Source organism: Uranotaenia lowii, chromosome 2 (genome assembly GCF_029784155.1).
Source record: "Uranotaenia lowii strain MFRU-FL chromosome 2, ASM2978415v1, whole genome shotgun sequence".
Lineage (NCBI taxonomy): Eukaryota > Metazoa > Arthropoda > Insecta > Diptera > Culicidae > Uranotaenia > Uranotaenia lowii.
The window spans coordinates 209,392,797-209,410,892 of record NC_073692.1 but is presented as its reverse complement, the minus strand read 5'-3'; the positions used below and the strand labels follow the sequence as shown (position 1 = coordinate 209,410,892).

Here is an 18,096-nt window from a genome sequence, read left to right as displayed (position 1 = left end):
GACCATCGAAGTTCGAAAAAATGGTGGATTTTCCCTACTCAAATTTGCAAAACTTAAAAATTAGTTCAAAGTCTTCCATGAAAATGATCAAGTCAGTGCAGTTTAAGATCCTTATTACAAAAAAGTTATCAAACAACAAACTTTGATATAAAACCACAATTATTTCTTCGCATTTCAGGAAATCGAGTTAACAATAATCAATTGATGTTAATTGTTCTACATAGGAATTGAATATGGTAAACCGATTGGATAAAAATCATGACAATCAGTCGAACACTCAATAACTACCAGCTAGACCTTTTTAAAGTAGATTTTATCTTCGTTTTTGAACGTTTTAGCTTCAAGATGACATTGCGTTCATTATTAAAATGAGAAAAAAAACATAATACAATCTTCAAAGGACCAGAAAATTTCATAACATAGTGAAATAGAGGTCTTACAACACAATCGAAATGAAATTGGAATTCATTTTCGTTCTAAAACATGTTTTTCTTAGAAATTTCTGCCATTCGCATATGAATTTTCGATATATTCGTTTTTGTGACGTCAAAAAAAATCCAATATGGCTCTCGACACTACCTTATTTTAATATTCCTTGATGTGGTTCCAAATACTGAAGTCTAGTGGATTCAAATCCAGCGACGATAAACATCATTCAGATGAACTGATGAATCAAAGTAAACTCTGAATTGAATAGCAATGATAATTTCTCTTTGGTCGATATATTTACCTCTCCAAACTATCACAGCTGACGCAATTCGATATCGCCTGACTACTGCATTGAAAATCAATCAATACAACTGACATCACTGCTGGTGGCAAGCGAGGTATTGCATAACTACTTTTCAAGAAATACTTCCATTGGCGCAAGCAGTGATCTGCCGTGATATGACGAAGTGACGAACATCCATTTCTATCGGTTTTTACTTTTTGACGTCACTTTATACAGGTTTCTAAAAGCTTTCAAATGCTCTGAAAAGTTTTTTGATATTCCATATAGTTTTCGAGTAAATTCAGAAAAACGAAGTGACGAATGTGCCATTTGGACGCCGATGTGACTAATATCCGTTAACCCATGGGAGAGATACGGAAAACTCCAAAAGTTCTAATAATTTTGAAGCGATTTTCATAAAATTTAGGAGATATACCTATCTTGACATGATGATATTTTAATAGAAAAAACACCCCTCCTACCTTAATAAATGGGGGGAGGGGGTCCCTTATATTTTTTTTAAATTTTTTTAAGGCGATCATTTTTTTATTTCATCAAATTTGATATATAAATTTAAACAAATTTATATATTTTCAGGAAAAGGTTTTTACATTTTCCAGCAAATTAATTTCACGCAGATATACTTTGAGTGTGGAGTTGTTTGATGATGGAATAAAAGAAGCAGATTTGCAAAAATCAATACATTTTTTAAATATTGTTTTCTTAATGAGTTTTTTATGGAAAATATAAAAATAATGAAATCTAGGGTTGAAATTATTCGTTAGTGCGCAACGATCTCATATAGAAAACATTCTCAGTTTTAAATTAAAATGAAATTGAGTGTATTAATTACAATAAATTTGTTTATTGAATAAAAGCACAATTTTAATTAGTTAAAATTCATCAAAATACATTCTTTCGTCGAACATCTCCTAAAACTCTTTGTAGTTAAGTGGAGGACTCATTGCCTTGGCATATTTTGTTCGCGCTTTTGCAGCCTGTTTTTATTTTGTTGTTTTTAGGTACTTTCGCAGCTGGTGGAAATTCAATCAAATTTTAAGTAGGTTTATTTATTTAGTTCTTATCGATGAAATATTTTATTCATCATTTATTGTTCCCAACATCTCTTCAAGCTCTCCGATATCTTCAAAAATACCCACCTCCTCGGTCGAATATGCTTGAATAAGTTCCAACGTGCTGGCTATTTAATGAAATAGCAAAAATTATTCAATTTCTTTGATTCGAAGTTTACACAAGCCTACTAACTACCATAGTTAGTAGGACATTAGTCACTTCGGCGTATAATCGTTAAAACAAAACTTACGTTTTTACGCCGAAGTGACTGATGTGTTTTAAAAACTTATGTACGTAAAATAAGGAGTTGTTATCCGAAAGGCTATATTTTAGATATATTTTAGAACAGATTGAACAGATTATATTTCGTTTAAAGTCCTGGAGTAATGAATATTAAGCTAAAAGAGAAAATCGCTTTTATTGAAGAAAACACAAATTGGTTTATTCGTCACTTCGTCATATCACGGCAGTGATGTCAGTTCAATTGATTGATTTTAATGCCAAAAGACAACCCCTTATTCAACAGCTAATAACTTTTTTGCCTAATCAGATACCAAGTTACGATCTGGGACAAACTCATCATCAGGCTCGGTTTCACAGAAGAAATAAAAATTTTGTGGATTTTTCAAAATATTCAATTTTCCCATACAAACACAAAAGTGACAATCTACTCATGTTACTTAAAAATTCTACAAAAAATCATGGAAGAGTTTTAAACCAAAACGACTGAGTCTAATGCTACAGTTAAGCAGCAATTTGTTTGGGAGATTTTTGGACGAGAAGCAAACTGGTCAAATGTTTTAATGTCCGGTCTAAAAAATTCATCGTCTATCGTAAGGTTGCCAAAATGTTTTCAGCACGTATCCGGGCCGGACAAATCCAAGCATTTGATTTCAAAATTAACGAAAAAAAATCCGAGCAATAATCGGGCAAGCTAAGTTAAAACCCAGAAAAAAAAATTGGAATTTTTTCATCATCATCGACAGATTTTAAATCGTATTAAAGGCTTCCAAATAAACCATAAATAAAAAAAAACATCTTAATTTTTTTTTGTTTGATTTGTCAAATAAAGTGAATAAATATGGGCAAAATCCGGGGTATTCTCATTGAAATCCGAGCAACCGGGCTGGAATGTATCCAAGTTTTGTTACAAATATCCCTACAAATCCAAATAAAACGAGGCAATCTGGCAACCTGCGATTATCGTCTTCAGTAAAACAAAATCAGAAAAATAGAATACTTAGAGCAAGTTCACTGGTGTTGGGAGAAAGTGGTAGAAATTTTGACATTTTGAAAATTTTACCATGCAAAAATTTTTTCAAGATCTTTGGTCGTTGTATTTTTTTGAAGCACTGTTTCTATTTCAGCCGTATGTGATAGAAATATTGCTATTTTTGCATCACAGCATGCGAAACTACAACACGTGTTGTTAAAAAACTTGAAGGCCACAGATCTTGAAAATGTTTTTGCATGGCAAAATTTTCAAAATGTGCAAAAAGTGACAAAATTTCTACCACTTTTTCCCAACACCAGTGAACTTGCTCTTACAGATCTATACATAATTTTTCACAATAACGTCGGTGGCAGATGAAGCCATCAGGGAATTCCAGGCTCTAGTAAAATGGTTTGTGCATAATCACTATAAAACTAGATTATACTTCTTTTGATGATAATTGACTGCACATTTTTACTTGACAAAACCGAAAAAAAAATGAACAGTTTTTCGCGGAATGAAAAAAAGTTTTTTTTCAAGAATACAACAAAGTTTTATCATTTTTTGTACACGAACAACTAACAGTTGCGTAAAAAAAAGAATGAAATCATACAAACTTCCAACTTTTACAGACTGCCATTCCTTCCACAATTAATTTTTTTTTATAAAACTTTCACACTAGCTAGTTAAATTTATAATTTTTCTGCGTGCGCAAGGCAGAATGATACATCTATTTTAGTAAAGGTGAGTAATATTGAGATGTTTTTTTTTTCAAAATTTGCAGTAATTTTGTAAAATTTAAACTGAAAAAGTACATTCAAGAAGGTATCTGGCCTAGTATAATCAAAATCAATCAACTCAAAAATTTAAGTGGTTTAAATGTGAGATTAGTTTCGTGGTAATATGACTATTTTTCTTCCATTGGGGCTCTTAAGTAAGGTTGCCAGAATCTTTTCAAACGTACTCGGGCCGGACAAATTTGGGCTATTTTATACAAAAACCTTGCAAAATCCGGTCAATTGACTTAAAATTTTTATCCAAAATCCGGGCAATATCCGGGCATATTTGGTCAAAACCCAGAAATTTCTCAACAAAAATAAAAAAAAAACTTAAAAAATATTTTTTTCATAAAATTTTATTTGCAGATTTTTAATCGTGTTAAAGGATTTCAAAAATCCTTTCATGATTATATTCATGAAATTTTTTCAAAAAAAAATAAGCTATGGAAGCATAAATTAAAAAAATAAAACGTATTTATTTTCAGTTTGATTTTTGGGAATAAAGTGACTACCAACTAAATCTGCGCTTCTATTTCAATGAAATCCGGACAACCAGGCCGGACCGTTCTACTCCCAAATTTTGTTTTGAATATCCGGGCAAAACCGGATGAATCCGGACAATCTGGTAACCTAGCACAATTTGCCGTATGTTTAGTTAACGTGTCGCTATTAAGCCTAATCCATTCTGAAGTTTTCAAAACACGGTCAGTAAAATCCCTTGGGCCCATGCATAAGGTTGGTAGAATTTTTTTCAGCGCATATAAGAGACAGATAAATCCAACTTTATCTAAAAACCTTGCAAATCCGGGCACTTGTTTTGAAATTGTCGACCAAAAATCCGGGCAATGTCTGGGCAAATTTGTTTGAAACCCAGGAATTACTCCCCAAAAATCAAGAAAATAAGCTTGAAATATTTTTTCAATAAAACTCATCAGTTTATTTAATATCGTTTTTAAGGCTCCCAAAAAATCTTTTTAGAATATTTTTATACAAGTTGCTCAGAAAATTTCAATTTGGACGGATAAATAAAAAAAACATTTGCTACATACCTAATTGGTTTATGTATGTTTGATTTGCAAATAATTTATTCATTCCCGGGTAAAATCCGGGATTTTTAAAATGAAATCTGGGCAACCGAGCGAACCAGACTTTTCCCAAATTTCGTATTAAATATCCGGGCAAACCCGGATAAAACCAGGCAATCTGGCAACCTTATCCATGCATTCGTATAAATTACGTCTGTTCATACCCGCAAATCAAGTTTTTTTTCGCTTTAACCCGATCTCGAATAAATTTCTTAATTCAGAATGGTTATAAATACGAATATTAATTTATTCTCTGACATTTAAATACAAAACCAAAAAATAGCTCACCAATAAAGTCGACAATTCAACACTTCAAACAATCGCGGTTATAAAACTAAAGTTCAAAAAATGCGAAAAAGCAATAAAAAAAGATAAATTTTTGCTCGAGAAAAATTTAATAACAAAGTGATTTCCTTTATGTTGATTAAAATGTTAAACAAAAACAAATTAAATGAAGATTTAGTTATCTTCTAATAAGATCTCAACACCATTTAATTAAAAAACTTTTTTTTCTTTACACAAAAGATCGAACCAAGAATTCGAAATCCAAATACACAAATATAATATTTGAACTCCGGAAACCAGCTGATACAATGTTTTTGCGTTCTGATTCACGAATACTTTTATACAGATAATAAATGTTCGACAAAACGAATAAAATATTCGGATTTTATAAAAAAAGGTGGTGTATTTGGTGTCAAAAACTCATAATAATTTTTATCAGTACTGTATTAGTTTATCAAAGTGTGATAAACTTATATGTTCTAAAATCACTATCGATGTTTGGAAAAGCTATAAAACGCAATTTGGATAGATATTTTGAAAAGAATATTAAACGAAATTGAACCGAATGCTCAACTCTGTATTAAGACGGAGTTATTTATAGCATAAATCAAGCTTTCCTCATCTCTAAGGTTTTCTGCTGAATTAAAGTACGCTTGTTTAAAACCGCAAAACTATGCTTTTGTGTATTTTTTAGTGAAGAAGGATTAAAATGGGGCTTGGAGGGTACCAACACTTTACACTTTTTGTTAAAATCAAAATAAAAAAAATGTTGCTCATCCAAGCCTTCAAATATTGCACATCTAGTTGTTGGTTCTTCTGTCTCGAAAGGTTGCTGATCCCTGACATAGGGCAATGGCGAATGATCACGACACGATTCGATCCCGCGAAGGGCATCGGAGGGTCAAATTGAGTGTGTACCTACAAATCAACTCGTAGTTCGGCTGAGCAACCAGAAGAAAACAGAAATAGACACGTGGTCCTATCAGGGACCAGAGAGAGAAGGGGGAAGTTAGTAAAAGACGATCGAGCCCATCCCAAAGGGTGTAAAAAGCGAAAGCCATAAAACCAAATCGCTCGTAACGGCTCGTCGTAAATCTGGCTGCGGAGAGGTGTTTCCCTTTATCTCTCTGTACTAATGATTTTATGACTTCATCATCCAGATCTTCACACCTATCATCATTAGATGGTGTTCCGGACGCGGAGAAACAATGTCCACGACTATCTGCTCCAAAAAAGTAATAAAAGAGAAAGACATTTCCCGAGGCACTTACCTGAACATACTCGGCGCAGATGTCGATGCTGGCGACAAAGTCACACACATTGTCCACGGTCCAGGCGCTGATTTCTTCGATTCGGGCGTGGCACTTCCGGGCCAGTTTGAGATCTTCCGCCGAGGGTGGGCTGCTGCTGCTGGGCGCCGGGGAACTTTGCTGGTTCCGATGCGATGGATTCGGCGACAGTTTTATCCTTTTGGCGGACGAAGGGGCCGCACTGAGGTCCAGGGGGAATGTTGACGAAATGCCCTCCAACGAGGACCGGTTCGGGGATTTGAGGGGTGAGATCGCAGGTACGGCAGTAGTAGTAGAACCGGAAACCGGCCCAGCCGGGTAGCTGCCACCGGGATTTGTCAGGTGATTTGGTAGCAGCCCCGGTAGATACCGGGAAGGGAAAGGCGACGGAAAGTGACTGCCACCGAGGGGAGGTGATGAGCTCCGAGAGCCGGCCGAAGGCTTCTTAAGGCCACCGTCTTCCGGTTTCAGGAGATTTTGGATTCCAGATTCTTTGGCGGCGCGAGCCTGTAATAGAAAAATTATAATTTTAAAGGATTTAGAGAAGAATTAAAACGTTTTAGGCTTTAAAGCCTAAGGACATTTTCCATAAATTTTCCAATCAATCAAAAACAACTCAGTCATTGAAATTATGTTCACGTATTAATGTAAACTACAGAAACATTATTTTAATAATCTTGCTGTATAACTCTTTTCTGAAATCGACAGTGAAATATGTATGTAGCAAAAACAATTCAAATATTAAATGCTGAAGGTTCGTTAAGCTTCCACTAATGATGTCCAACGAAGAAAAACGTTCAAATCGCGTGAATTACTCGTAAATTATTTAAGGAGTTTTTTTTTAAAGATGTTTGTTCAATAGATCACGGCTTTTGTGGAAAGCTCTAAGCTTCCCATACAGTCGATGGATCATACAATATTCAGATGACAAAATCTAGTTATCGGTAGAACCTGGTGCAAAATTTTCTGATTCATCCCGGAGAATTTTTCGAAAATTTTACGCAGATGAACTTGATGAACTTGAGATGCATTGTTTTAAAGATCTTCCATTTAGAAATAAAGAAAATTGCTTCACAGAAATGCAGATTTCAACGACGAGGACGATATTTCGCTGGTGGTTAGTTAAAAGCGACTTATATCAATTTAACAAAAATTTCAAAAAAAAATTTTTTTTTTTTTGAAATTTTGAAGAAATTGTAAGGAGTTTTTCGAATTCCAATAACGATTCTACTTTCAATGAAGATACTTTTTCGATTACAGTGATTTCTTCATGGAATGAGGATTCACCTAGCGAAAGAGTACGATGAGATTATTTTTGATACCTCGGCGTAAGGCAAAGCAAAGCCGTTTGCCTTTAGAGAAATAATTCTGGTTGCGGGAATTGCGTGTGAATATTAAAGAGAATTTCTGTAACTCCAATAACAAATACGCTTGCATAAGTTTCTTTTTCTTTAGTTCCATTAAAACTTTTTTTTTTTCAAACGATTCGAGTGATAGAAGTTTTGCCACAGACGTGTTCTAAAACGACGGAGTAGGCGCCGACGTCCTGGCCGATACCAGAATATTGGGCATGTAAGGTAAGTTACACGCAAGCTTTCCTCCTCACTTCCGACATGAAATGAGAATTCAAATTTGAAAATTTATAGCCAGAATCCGGACGATTGATGAACGCTTTAGGAGTGCATCTGCTTTGGACCATAACACGAATGTCCGAGTAAGTAATTAATGTGAATATTAATTATGAGAAAATATGTTTTATGCTCCTGTATTTAATTTTAGTTCCTTGAAAAAGAGTTGATATAATTAGAAACGTTGGATGAAGCACACATAAAAAGTGTTATAATTGATCTGATAAGACCGAAAAGTCAAAACATAACCTCGAACGAGAACAAAATTATTGGTTTTCAATTGATTTTCAACGTCAATAGAATTGAAAAGAAATTGAACGGATAATCGAGTCAACATTCACGGATAATCGAGACCTCGAATAATCGAGTGTACGTAGAATCGAGTCCAACCAGTAATGCAACATTAATGTATCAATGTTTACATTGGAGAGGATGAGCAAACTTGAAGTTTGCTGATCAGTTTTCACGTATAGTAGAACCAGCAATACAAAAGTTTTACAAAGTACGAAAGTTTAGGAAATTCACCAAAAAATTTAAGTTACTCTGATTCGTAATCAGAAATTAAGGTTTGAGAATCTTAATTAAATTTCTTTAAATAATGTTTCTCTTTTTTAAACCTGATTAGACCTGAACCAAGTAAGAGGATAAACTAGGATTGAGTCTTCTGAATTGAAGCCAAGTTAATTTATAAACCGTAGGAAAAACTATTTTCTTCAATAACGTTTCCATAATTTTTACACAAATCAATTCACAATTACATTCTTTTCCAATCCTAGTTTTAGCTTTAGCATTTTTTTTTGAAATTGTTGTCACAACCATTTTTTTATATTTTATCGTTTAAGAGTACTTATTGTTATATGATTTAAACCACCGTAAATTTTATGATTCTGATTTTAAGTGGCATGCTCGACAAAATGAAAAACTAGAGAGATTTTTTTTTTTCAACTTTTATAGAAATATGAAAGAAACGAATATAGACAGGCGTTTGGTGCGCCAATTGGAGAAAGCTTTATAGGTGTTAAAATTTTAGCCTAAAGGGCATGTGGATGAAAAGCTCCAAGCTCCCCTAACTATGCATGAGAAACTGAGGAACAGAAATCCCAGGTATAGCGAGCCTAGTGGTTTGAGAGCGAGCTTTTACACACATTCAAACAAGTTCGTTTCGCCGATCATGCGATTTAAAATATGAATCAAGAATAGATGAACTGGGGAAAAAACGCCCATGTTAAGAATAATCTTTTATAACTCGTACATGAAGAATGCAATCCAGTAAATTCAACAACAGTTTGAAAAGGGGACTTTTCTTGACCATAAATATATTTACTAAAACACTTAAACCAATAATATAAGTCTTAGTAGTTAAATTCTAAAGTACGATTTCCATTTCGTAAGGGGCAAAATGCGCATACGTGTTTACCCAAACGCGCCATTAAACTTTTATTATGTGTATTGTGATTAAAGTGCCCCCAAAAGTATTTTAAAGTTAAAAACACTTGTATTCTACCACAGATTCTACTTCCCAGATTGAAAAATGTATTGCTATGCGCAGTGTTGCCAGATATACTGACATTCTTGTGAAAAGTTAATAAAATCTTTATGAAATTGAGGAGTTTCAAATATTTCCGTCTATATTAATGTTTTGTATTCTAATTTAACATAGAATTGTTTTTTTTTTAAATACTGTGATGAAAACTGTACATAAATTTAAACAAATATGAAACATGCTTCAAAATAAGCGGACATGAAGCGTTTTTACCCGCCTCGACATTTTTATTTGAAATCGGTCAAATAATATAAATTATTATTTAATCAGGATTTTTATTTTATGAATGTCAAAACCCATTTTTTTATGAATGTAAAAACCCATGATCATCGTTAGAACAGATGACAGGTGGATTTTTTGCTTTTAGATGCCGTTATTCCTTACGAGAAAAGTTGAAAAATTGCGAGAAAATCTACTAAAAAGTTTTATTTTTGTTTTTCGTCAAATTTACACGATACAAAAACTAAGAAGGTCCAGGCCCGTGCGAAGGACTCGTCTATGGGGCGGGGGGTGGGTGGGGGTGTTCGAAATTGAAATTTAGCTAAAAAATACCAACAATACCAAAATGGTGTGTGTAGTAGCAGGACTTAAAGAAAAAAAATACAGAAACGCACATTTTTCCATGGGCAAAGTAGAGCTTTTTCGAATTCATTTCCACCTAATGTCAAAATATTTGGTCGGTGACCCCCCATAAAAAAATATTTTTCTGAAATATTTTTTTAATAAATTCAATAAAAAAAATTATTTTAAGCGTTTTTTTTTAAAATTATAGTGATACCAGCTCTTTATTTTAACTTTTAATAATAGAACTTGTGAACTCATCATTCTCATTAAAATCCTATAAAAAAATTCAAAATTATTTTAAACTAGTTAGATATAGAAAATACGAAATTGAAACAAAGAATAATGCTTTCAAAAATATTCTCTTATCTAATTGGCTGGCAAATCTTGTCAGCAGTCTTGGAAAGTTGAATTTTCTGAAATCATAAAAATTATTTGTAATTATCTGAATCTATATATGATTCCATTTAAATCAATTCTCTTTTGATGTGTGAAAACATTGGTAAAATTTTAAATAAACAAGATAACAGATTAGAAAATCACTTAATACTTAAAACCACATTAACTTTTTGTGATAACGCTTATGCGATCTGGAGTTGGAACGAAGATTATGTTTTCAAAACACAAAAATTTGAACTTGAAAAACAAAAACAAACTTATTAAAAAAATTTCGGTAAATTTATTTTGAAAAAAATACAGTATAACTTGGTTAATTTTTTTTTGGAAATATAACAAAATGTGAACACAATTGATCAACTTGGTCGGTAAAAGTCATGGTATTTTAGCAAGAATATTTCGAGATTATGAATATTAGAATTTGGTCCATTAGGAACAAATTGATGTCATATGATGGAAATGTTTCTTATCAAATTCTACCAGCTAATTTTTAATATTTATTCATTTAATTTCTTTCAATCTGTCTATATTCCTTATAGAGTTCAATTGATGATTCAAATGAACGAACTTCTCGAAATCGGTAAGACGATTTGATTTTTGCTTTAAAATATCTCAAATGCAATTTAGTTAATACGTCTTTAAAACTTCGTTTAATATCTATTATTTAACAAAATTGGGAAAAGCGAACAGATGGAAAACATTAATAGGTTTCTTTCACAGAAGTCAAAATGGCTTACGGTCTTGGGGAAAACACCTGTTTTAAAATTGTTTGAAATAATTCAAAATATTATCAGAAAAGTGCAGAATTTTCTTATATATGCATATTTTCATAAGTTGCAAGACGCCAAAGTTAATCAAAATTAGCTCTTAAATTCATTGCACCTCATTGAAATGTGAATTTGGTGGCCTTGTGTAATTTATTTTTTTTATAACTAGTTTATTTGAAATGGCTCATACGTTTAAGCTTTAAGGAGCCACACTCGTTTTTGTTTTTTACAATTGATTACATACATCTAGCACTTTTTTTTATAGAAGAAAAGAAGATAGAAAGGGAAATACGAAAATAAAAAGAATTATAGACGGAGATCAATAGCTTTTAGAAAAAAGGTAAATTTCGAACATGTAGACCAAGTCTAGCATAGCTAGCAGGTCTCTCACTGGAACGTTAGGTTGTTTTCCTCGGGCCCGAAGGGAGTCTATTAAATTCATTCTGGAGACAAGGTGGACCTCACACGACCAAACAATATGCTCATTGTCATGATAACCTTGGCCGCAACTACACATATTGCTGCCAGCAATATTTATACGATAGAGTACCGCGTTCAAGGAACAATGATTGGACATGAGACGGGAAAATATACGAATAAAATCCCGACTCAGGTCCAATCTATTGAACCAGATTGTGTAATTTATCAAAATCCTTTAAATTTCGAGTTGAGTACTTAGAAAAAAAAAGTTGATGTTTAAATTGGCTGGTCTCTTGAAGAATATTTCATAACAGCATTAAATTTATTATGATATAAAGTGTTTTATGATTATAAAAATGATTAGTAATAATGTAATGGATGAACTTGTTAAGATTCATATCTCAATAAAAACCAATTTCAAAGACAAGATAGGATTTTATTTTAAGTTGTAAATCGAAATCGAAAGCTAAAAATTAGTTTCAATTCGTATATGTTATGCAATGTTACAGAATGAAATGTCTTAGGCCTAGAGTGGTAGACGACTAAAAACCACCGGAGGCGAGAAAAATTAACGACATGTTTGTCAACACTTATTTATTAACACCTTTTGGGATAAAGTAATTTTCCGTTACTATGGATTTTTCATTTCTTGAACTGAAAAATTTCACTTTAAAAAAATCTCTATGGGAGGGGTTAAACCCCTGAAGTTAATTGATTGATTTTTAATGCTACCTGTTGAAGGCAACAAATTTAGAATTTCGATGTTAAATTAGAAGAAAAAAATTTAAATGTGTTTCATGTGTTGAATTAAGGAATAAGTTGAACTTAAAGCGAGAAACAAATTGGGTGTAAAACTCCAGGCCACAATTCCTGAATCAAAATTCTGGGCTAGTATTATTTTTTCTGTAGACTTTGTTATTGAAATAATATTCTAATGTTTATTTTTATGCTAAATTTGACGTTTGAAAAATAAATTTTGCATATTGAATTGCAGTTAAATAAGAAAAAAAAATTGCAATCCAAGCAAACAACCAATAACACTTTTGGAGCCTTTATCAAAGAATTTGTACAAATATATGATAACTAGATATTAACTTCAACCCCAGATTCAAATCACCAATTTCTTTTTCTTTTTTTAAATTTCCGAGTTTCAAGGTTATCATTTAACTTTTTTCATCACGAGAAAAGCTCACCAACACCAAGCCATACTTAATAGATTTACGCTTCTTACATAAGATGATGTTTTCAGTTCTTGTTTATCTTGAATATTTGTCTGATAAATAACGCTAAAGTTTGTACCATTTTCTAAAAAAATGCATACTTATAGTAAAAACATGATCAATTAATTTTTTGCCGATTATAGCCGTTTTACAATCTTTATGGCATTTGCGACTTAATATCAACGTTGCAGTTGGCAGACAGTTATTGAAAAACTTATCCGGTACAACTGTGTTCGATGTTTACTCTTAAGCTATATCACAAGGCGATCAATAAATAATAGAATCTTTTTTTTTTTATATAAAACCAGAACAAATTTGAATTCCTTCTTTTTACACTTGGAGTTGGAACATCACGAATGGGAGGGAATTTAAGCTTCGAATCTAGGCTCTCATCAATCGATTTAGTCCCAGAATGTCGATTTCCGGGCAGTTTTTTTTTCGAGACGGCACCACTTTTTGGCGTTTTATGTAAGCCATTTTGCATCAAAATTAAAATTTCGATTTTTCCGATTTCCTTTGGTTCGCTCTTTAGTGATTTTTGAGGGTAAAAAACCGAAAATTTAGCGCTTTGAGGCACTTTTGAGGCAACTTCTAAATGGGCTGAAATTTTCCATAGGTCAGGGAAATCTGACATGGCCATTTGACTGCCACCCTACTACATATACGGCTATGTTCTACCAATGTCCTTTGATTTCTCATGTCTTAAAAAAAAACCATTCCTTTGAAATTTGATAAATTATTATTTTTGGATGAATGGTTGTTGTTACATTTTGATCGACTTAGGAAAATCGAAAAAATCCTATGTTACTTCAATTCCAGTGATTTTATTCTGAAAAAGATAATCAATCGATTATAACTTACCAACGCAACGAGGGCCTGCGTGCTGCTCATGTCGATCAGCGGCGGGAAAACCGCCGGCTGAAACGGGAGACCCGGAAATAACGAAGACATAATACTTGGATTAGGTACCTGTATTGGAGAGGAAGAAAAAAAACAGAGATGCGAAAACAGGTTGATTTAGAGTGTGATTTCACTATTTGACAAAAGACCCTCGAGGAGGTGGAAAGAAACGTAACCTAAACTAGAGGGCTGAAATCGAAATCGATTTGCCTACAGACGAAACTAAAATTGTGCAACACTTACTTGAGCGGAGGTAATTGGACTGCCTTTCTTACTGCCAACGGCTGCAAGCGAGTTTTCTATAAACGATTTTGGTTGATTTATTCGCATTTTTGGCTCTAGAAATGGATTCTTCACGCTCGATTGACTGCGCGCGCGATGGAAGTGTTCGATGATGTTTTGGGGAGTCGGTGATGATTTCGGCAACAAGAAAGAGAAAGAGAGAAGGGGGAAATTTAATTAACCAAATGCCCAAAATCTAATTTTCTTCGATTACTCACTCGCTACTGCCATTATTATTGTTGTTGATGTTACTGCTGCTACTGATGTTATTATTATTGTATTTGGCCGCCAGACTTCGCATAAAGTCGGAATAGTTTCGGGCCTGAAATTCGGGTCGCCCGGGAATGAGCGTTCCACCAGCAGCAGCAGCAGCAGTGGCCATGCCAAGGGCCGAATTCGGGGACGGAAGTAACCCGCTGCTAGGAATACTGCTCGGAAATGCCACATCGGCCGAGTGCATTGTTTGCGGTGGCGTTCCGGAAAATGACGACGGGGTCACACTCCGTGATCTGCAGAGGAAGAAAGGGGGAGCAAATGCAAGAAAACAGTTATTACATGTTTAAACTGGGAAAATCACAAAATATATCTTTACTCGGCCAGTTACTCAAATAAATTTAAGCTGCCCACCACATGATTGCTCTGAAGTCTGACATGCATAGTATATTACTTTTTTTTTAACCTACAACCAGTCATGCAGTTGGCATTTATTGATCTGGGTGCTTTTTCGACGGCCGAAATAATTGACAAACAAAAAATCTTTGATCAATCCGAGCAACTAGGAAAATCAAATCAGAAACAAACAATTCGCGGATCAAAACTTCAGAGAGACACCTTTGGGTGGTGGTGTCCCAGAGAGAGACTTGGTCGCAATCTAAAGAAACGAACCTCAAAATGGAATCGAAACAAAACAACAACCAGAAGTAGGAAGGTAGGGAGAGGTGTTTTTTGCGTCTCCCTCCGAGGATGTTGGTTTGTTTGCTTCCATCGATTCCATTCCTTCCTTTACTGTTGGACATTCGACCAACCAGCTCTTGGAGGGCATGCTCCAATCTGAACTTTGGCGAGCCACCAAAAGCTGTCCGCCAGTCGGATTCTGGAGCGGGTCACCTCGGGCAAGTTCATTAACATGCATCTATCTATACGCTGCTGTTGGGCGACGACTATTGGTTGGTGACTAAAGTTGTTTCATTTTTTTTTCTGTTTGAGGCCCATGCAGGGGACAGTTTTGAACTTTCGGTCGGTTGATCTAATTTTGATCGTTTCATTACAACAGGTTTCCTTCCGGGGTTTGTTAAGCTCGGCAGAATGAGTCGAACTTTGATTTGTCTTCGATTTTTTCTTGTATTTTGCGATTATACAATAATTATCATTTCTGCAACACAATTCACGCGTTTGTACCGCTCGCAAGTGATTTTAAACAGTTTTTGAAACAAAAATTTTAAACTAAACAGTATTTTATATACCGTAAAACGAGGTAACTTTGATCACCGGGGAAAATTTGACCAACAATAAATTTTTGCACATTATCATCAATAACTCAGTCTATGGTTTGAATTTTTGAAAATTGTTTTCAACATTTGAAAGCCTATTTATTGAGCTTCAAATAGGCAAAATTTAATTTGTATTTCAAATTTTTTTCTGTTTTAAAAAATGTAATTCCAAATTCTTCTAATATCTATTTTCTCCAAGTCTCGCAAACAAACAGCTCTCCTAATGATATTAAAAAGCATTTAGAGCCAAACGGGTTGTTGAAAGTGAAAGAACTAATTTTTTTTCTTTGTATATGTATTATTAAAGTGCTATTGTTATAGTCATTTAGTGATAAATTTTTATAAATTTCAAAAATAGGGACATTTTCCAATGGTAAGGCCGTATTGGACAAATAGATGGGAATCCTATCAAATGATTAACATTGAAGAAAAAATGAAAATTGAAATAATGGGAGGCATGGCCGTAGGAACGGGAGGGTTAGAGGTTTGGGGGTTAAACCCCCCCCCCCCCCCCCCCCCATGAAAGTCCAAAGATGCCAAGTGAAATTTTTTTTACTAAACATAAAATTTGAATTTTCTAATCAAATTTTGATGTATCTTGTATCTTGTGTATTATGTATCTTGTGTCTAAATCATATTTTTCCACAAATTTTATCAAAAAACCATAAACGATTTTTTGGAAGCCTGATTCTTCTAATGATTCTGAATCCCCTGATGTGTTTCGAAAAAATTAAAAACAGTATTCTATGTGTTTTTCTTCTTTATTTTAATAGAATAATTCCGAAATTTGCCCGGATACTTGATTCCAACAATGGTGTTGCATTTCAATCTAAAATGTGATGAATTTTCCATATTCAAAACTCTGAATTTCGGAATATGAAAAAAAATATTTGAAATTCAAACCACTTTTAAGATTTTGATCTGAAATTTTTATCCTAAATTAATGTGCAAAGTTGAAACATAAGAAAGATCCATGAGGAATTTAAAAATATGTAAAAATTTCGTCACTCACAATTTTATTAAAAATTTTCAAGTTCAATTACGAATAAATAATTGAAAAAAAAATCATATTGAAAACCATAAATTCAAATTCAAATAAAAGATTTCTGGTCAAGGGTTCTGATACAAATTTCGCTTTTTGGTATCAAATTCATAGGATTTCTTATCCGGAATTTAGATTCAGGCTTAGAATTTGGGTTCAAAATGCAGAATTCAGACTTGGAACTGAAATCCAAGGTTTGTATTCAGATAAAGCTCAAATTTAAGTTTCATGATCATTATTAAAATATCGATGTTAAAATTTCATCAGGAATCCAAATTGAAGGAGATCGCAGTTTCATAACTTTGATTCTTTATTCAAAATTAAAATTTTTAATTCATCAAAAACAGATTAGAATCACAAACCTGGTAAAAACACATGTAAAAATTATTTATTTTAACTGCTCAAACTCACTGATGTTGGGCTCAAACTCACTGATGATTTATCAACTGAGCTAAATATATCACAAGTACTCATATTTTTTAAAGCTTCATGAACAAAATTGGGTACTCCTAGGATTTATTTTCAAAAATAAATAACTTTTAATGCTTAATAACTTTAACCTGAATAATGTGTACTTAGTATAAAACTCGTTAAAACCGTTGAAAATAGAAACTGATTATAAAACCGTCAAAATAGAGACTGATCAGGGATCAATATTACCCCAAAACATCAGATTCAAAACAGAAACGAAATCGATTTTTAAATTCAATTAAAAGTAGTCCAAAAATATTCTGCAACCATGTTTACGTTCGTAGGAGTCCAGTACTGATTTTAAAAATATGAAACATACCACATTACCCTTAAAAGAAAAAATAATCGAAAAAAATTGAAAAAAGTGATCAATATTTCCCCGGATTGCGGTAATTACTTTTCCCCCTCAAGATTTCTTGTTATTCACAGTTAATTGTGCAGAGCAGAGATACATTAGGTAATAAATTTTTTTTCGGCGTTCGGTAGTGATTGAAAACTACTAACAAGACACATTAGCACTTTCATTGATAACAACAATTTTGATTTTTCAAACATGTTTGGCGTTATTTTAAATATTACATCATTTACGCTAAATAAAACTTTAACTCAATTTTCGGAGTCTTTTAAACTTAAACGAAAAAATATTATCTGGATGTAGACAGTCTTAATCATATCAATCCACGCCAGAGTTTCGAATTTAACTGTCCTCGGTTTGTGATAATCTCGAGACGTACTTCTAGCCGACACGTACTTTCACCTTTACCTCACCTTACTCTAAATCTTTAAGGGGGGGGGGGGGGGTTAGGGTCTAACGGGTATAAAAAAACACCATTTTCACGATTTTTTTCGAGAGCTATCGTTCAAACAAATGTATTCAAATGTTTTGCATTATACAAAGCATTGTTAAAAGAACATTAAGTAATTTTTTCGTAGAAAAAT

At 33.3% G+C, this 18,096-nt stretch overlaps 1 protein-coding gene across 4 annotated transcripts in view; it reads right to left on the bottom strand.

Annotated features, from left to right (window-relative positions):
• LOC129747952 (homeobox protein 5) overlaps nt 1–18,096 on the bottom strand; it is a 338,407-nt gene that overhangs the window by 134,982 nt on the left and 185,329 nt on the right. For all 4 annotated transcript variants that reach the window (XM_055742382.1, XM_055742383.1, XM_055742385.1 and 1 more), the window contains 4 exons: nt 14,373–14,663; nt 14,116–14,239; nt 13,834–13,941; nt 6,420–6,944 (listed from right to left, as the gene is read on the bottom strand). In XM_055742382.1, the coding sequence (XP_055598357.1) occupies nt 6,420–6,944; nt 13,834–13,941; nt 14,116–14,239; nt 14,373–14,663 (1,048 nt within the window). The remainder of the gene's footprint in view (nt 1–6,419; nt 6,945–13,833; nt 13,942–14,115; nt 14,240–14,372; nt 14,664–18,096) is intronic.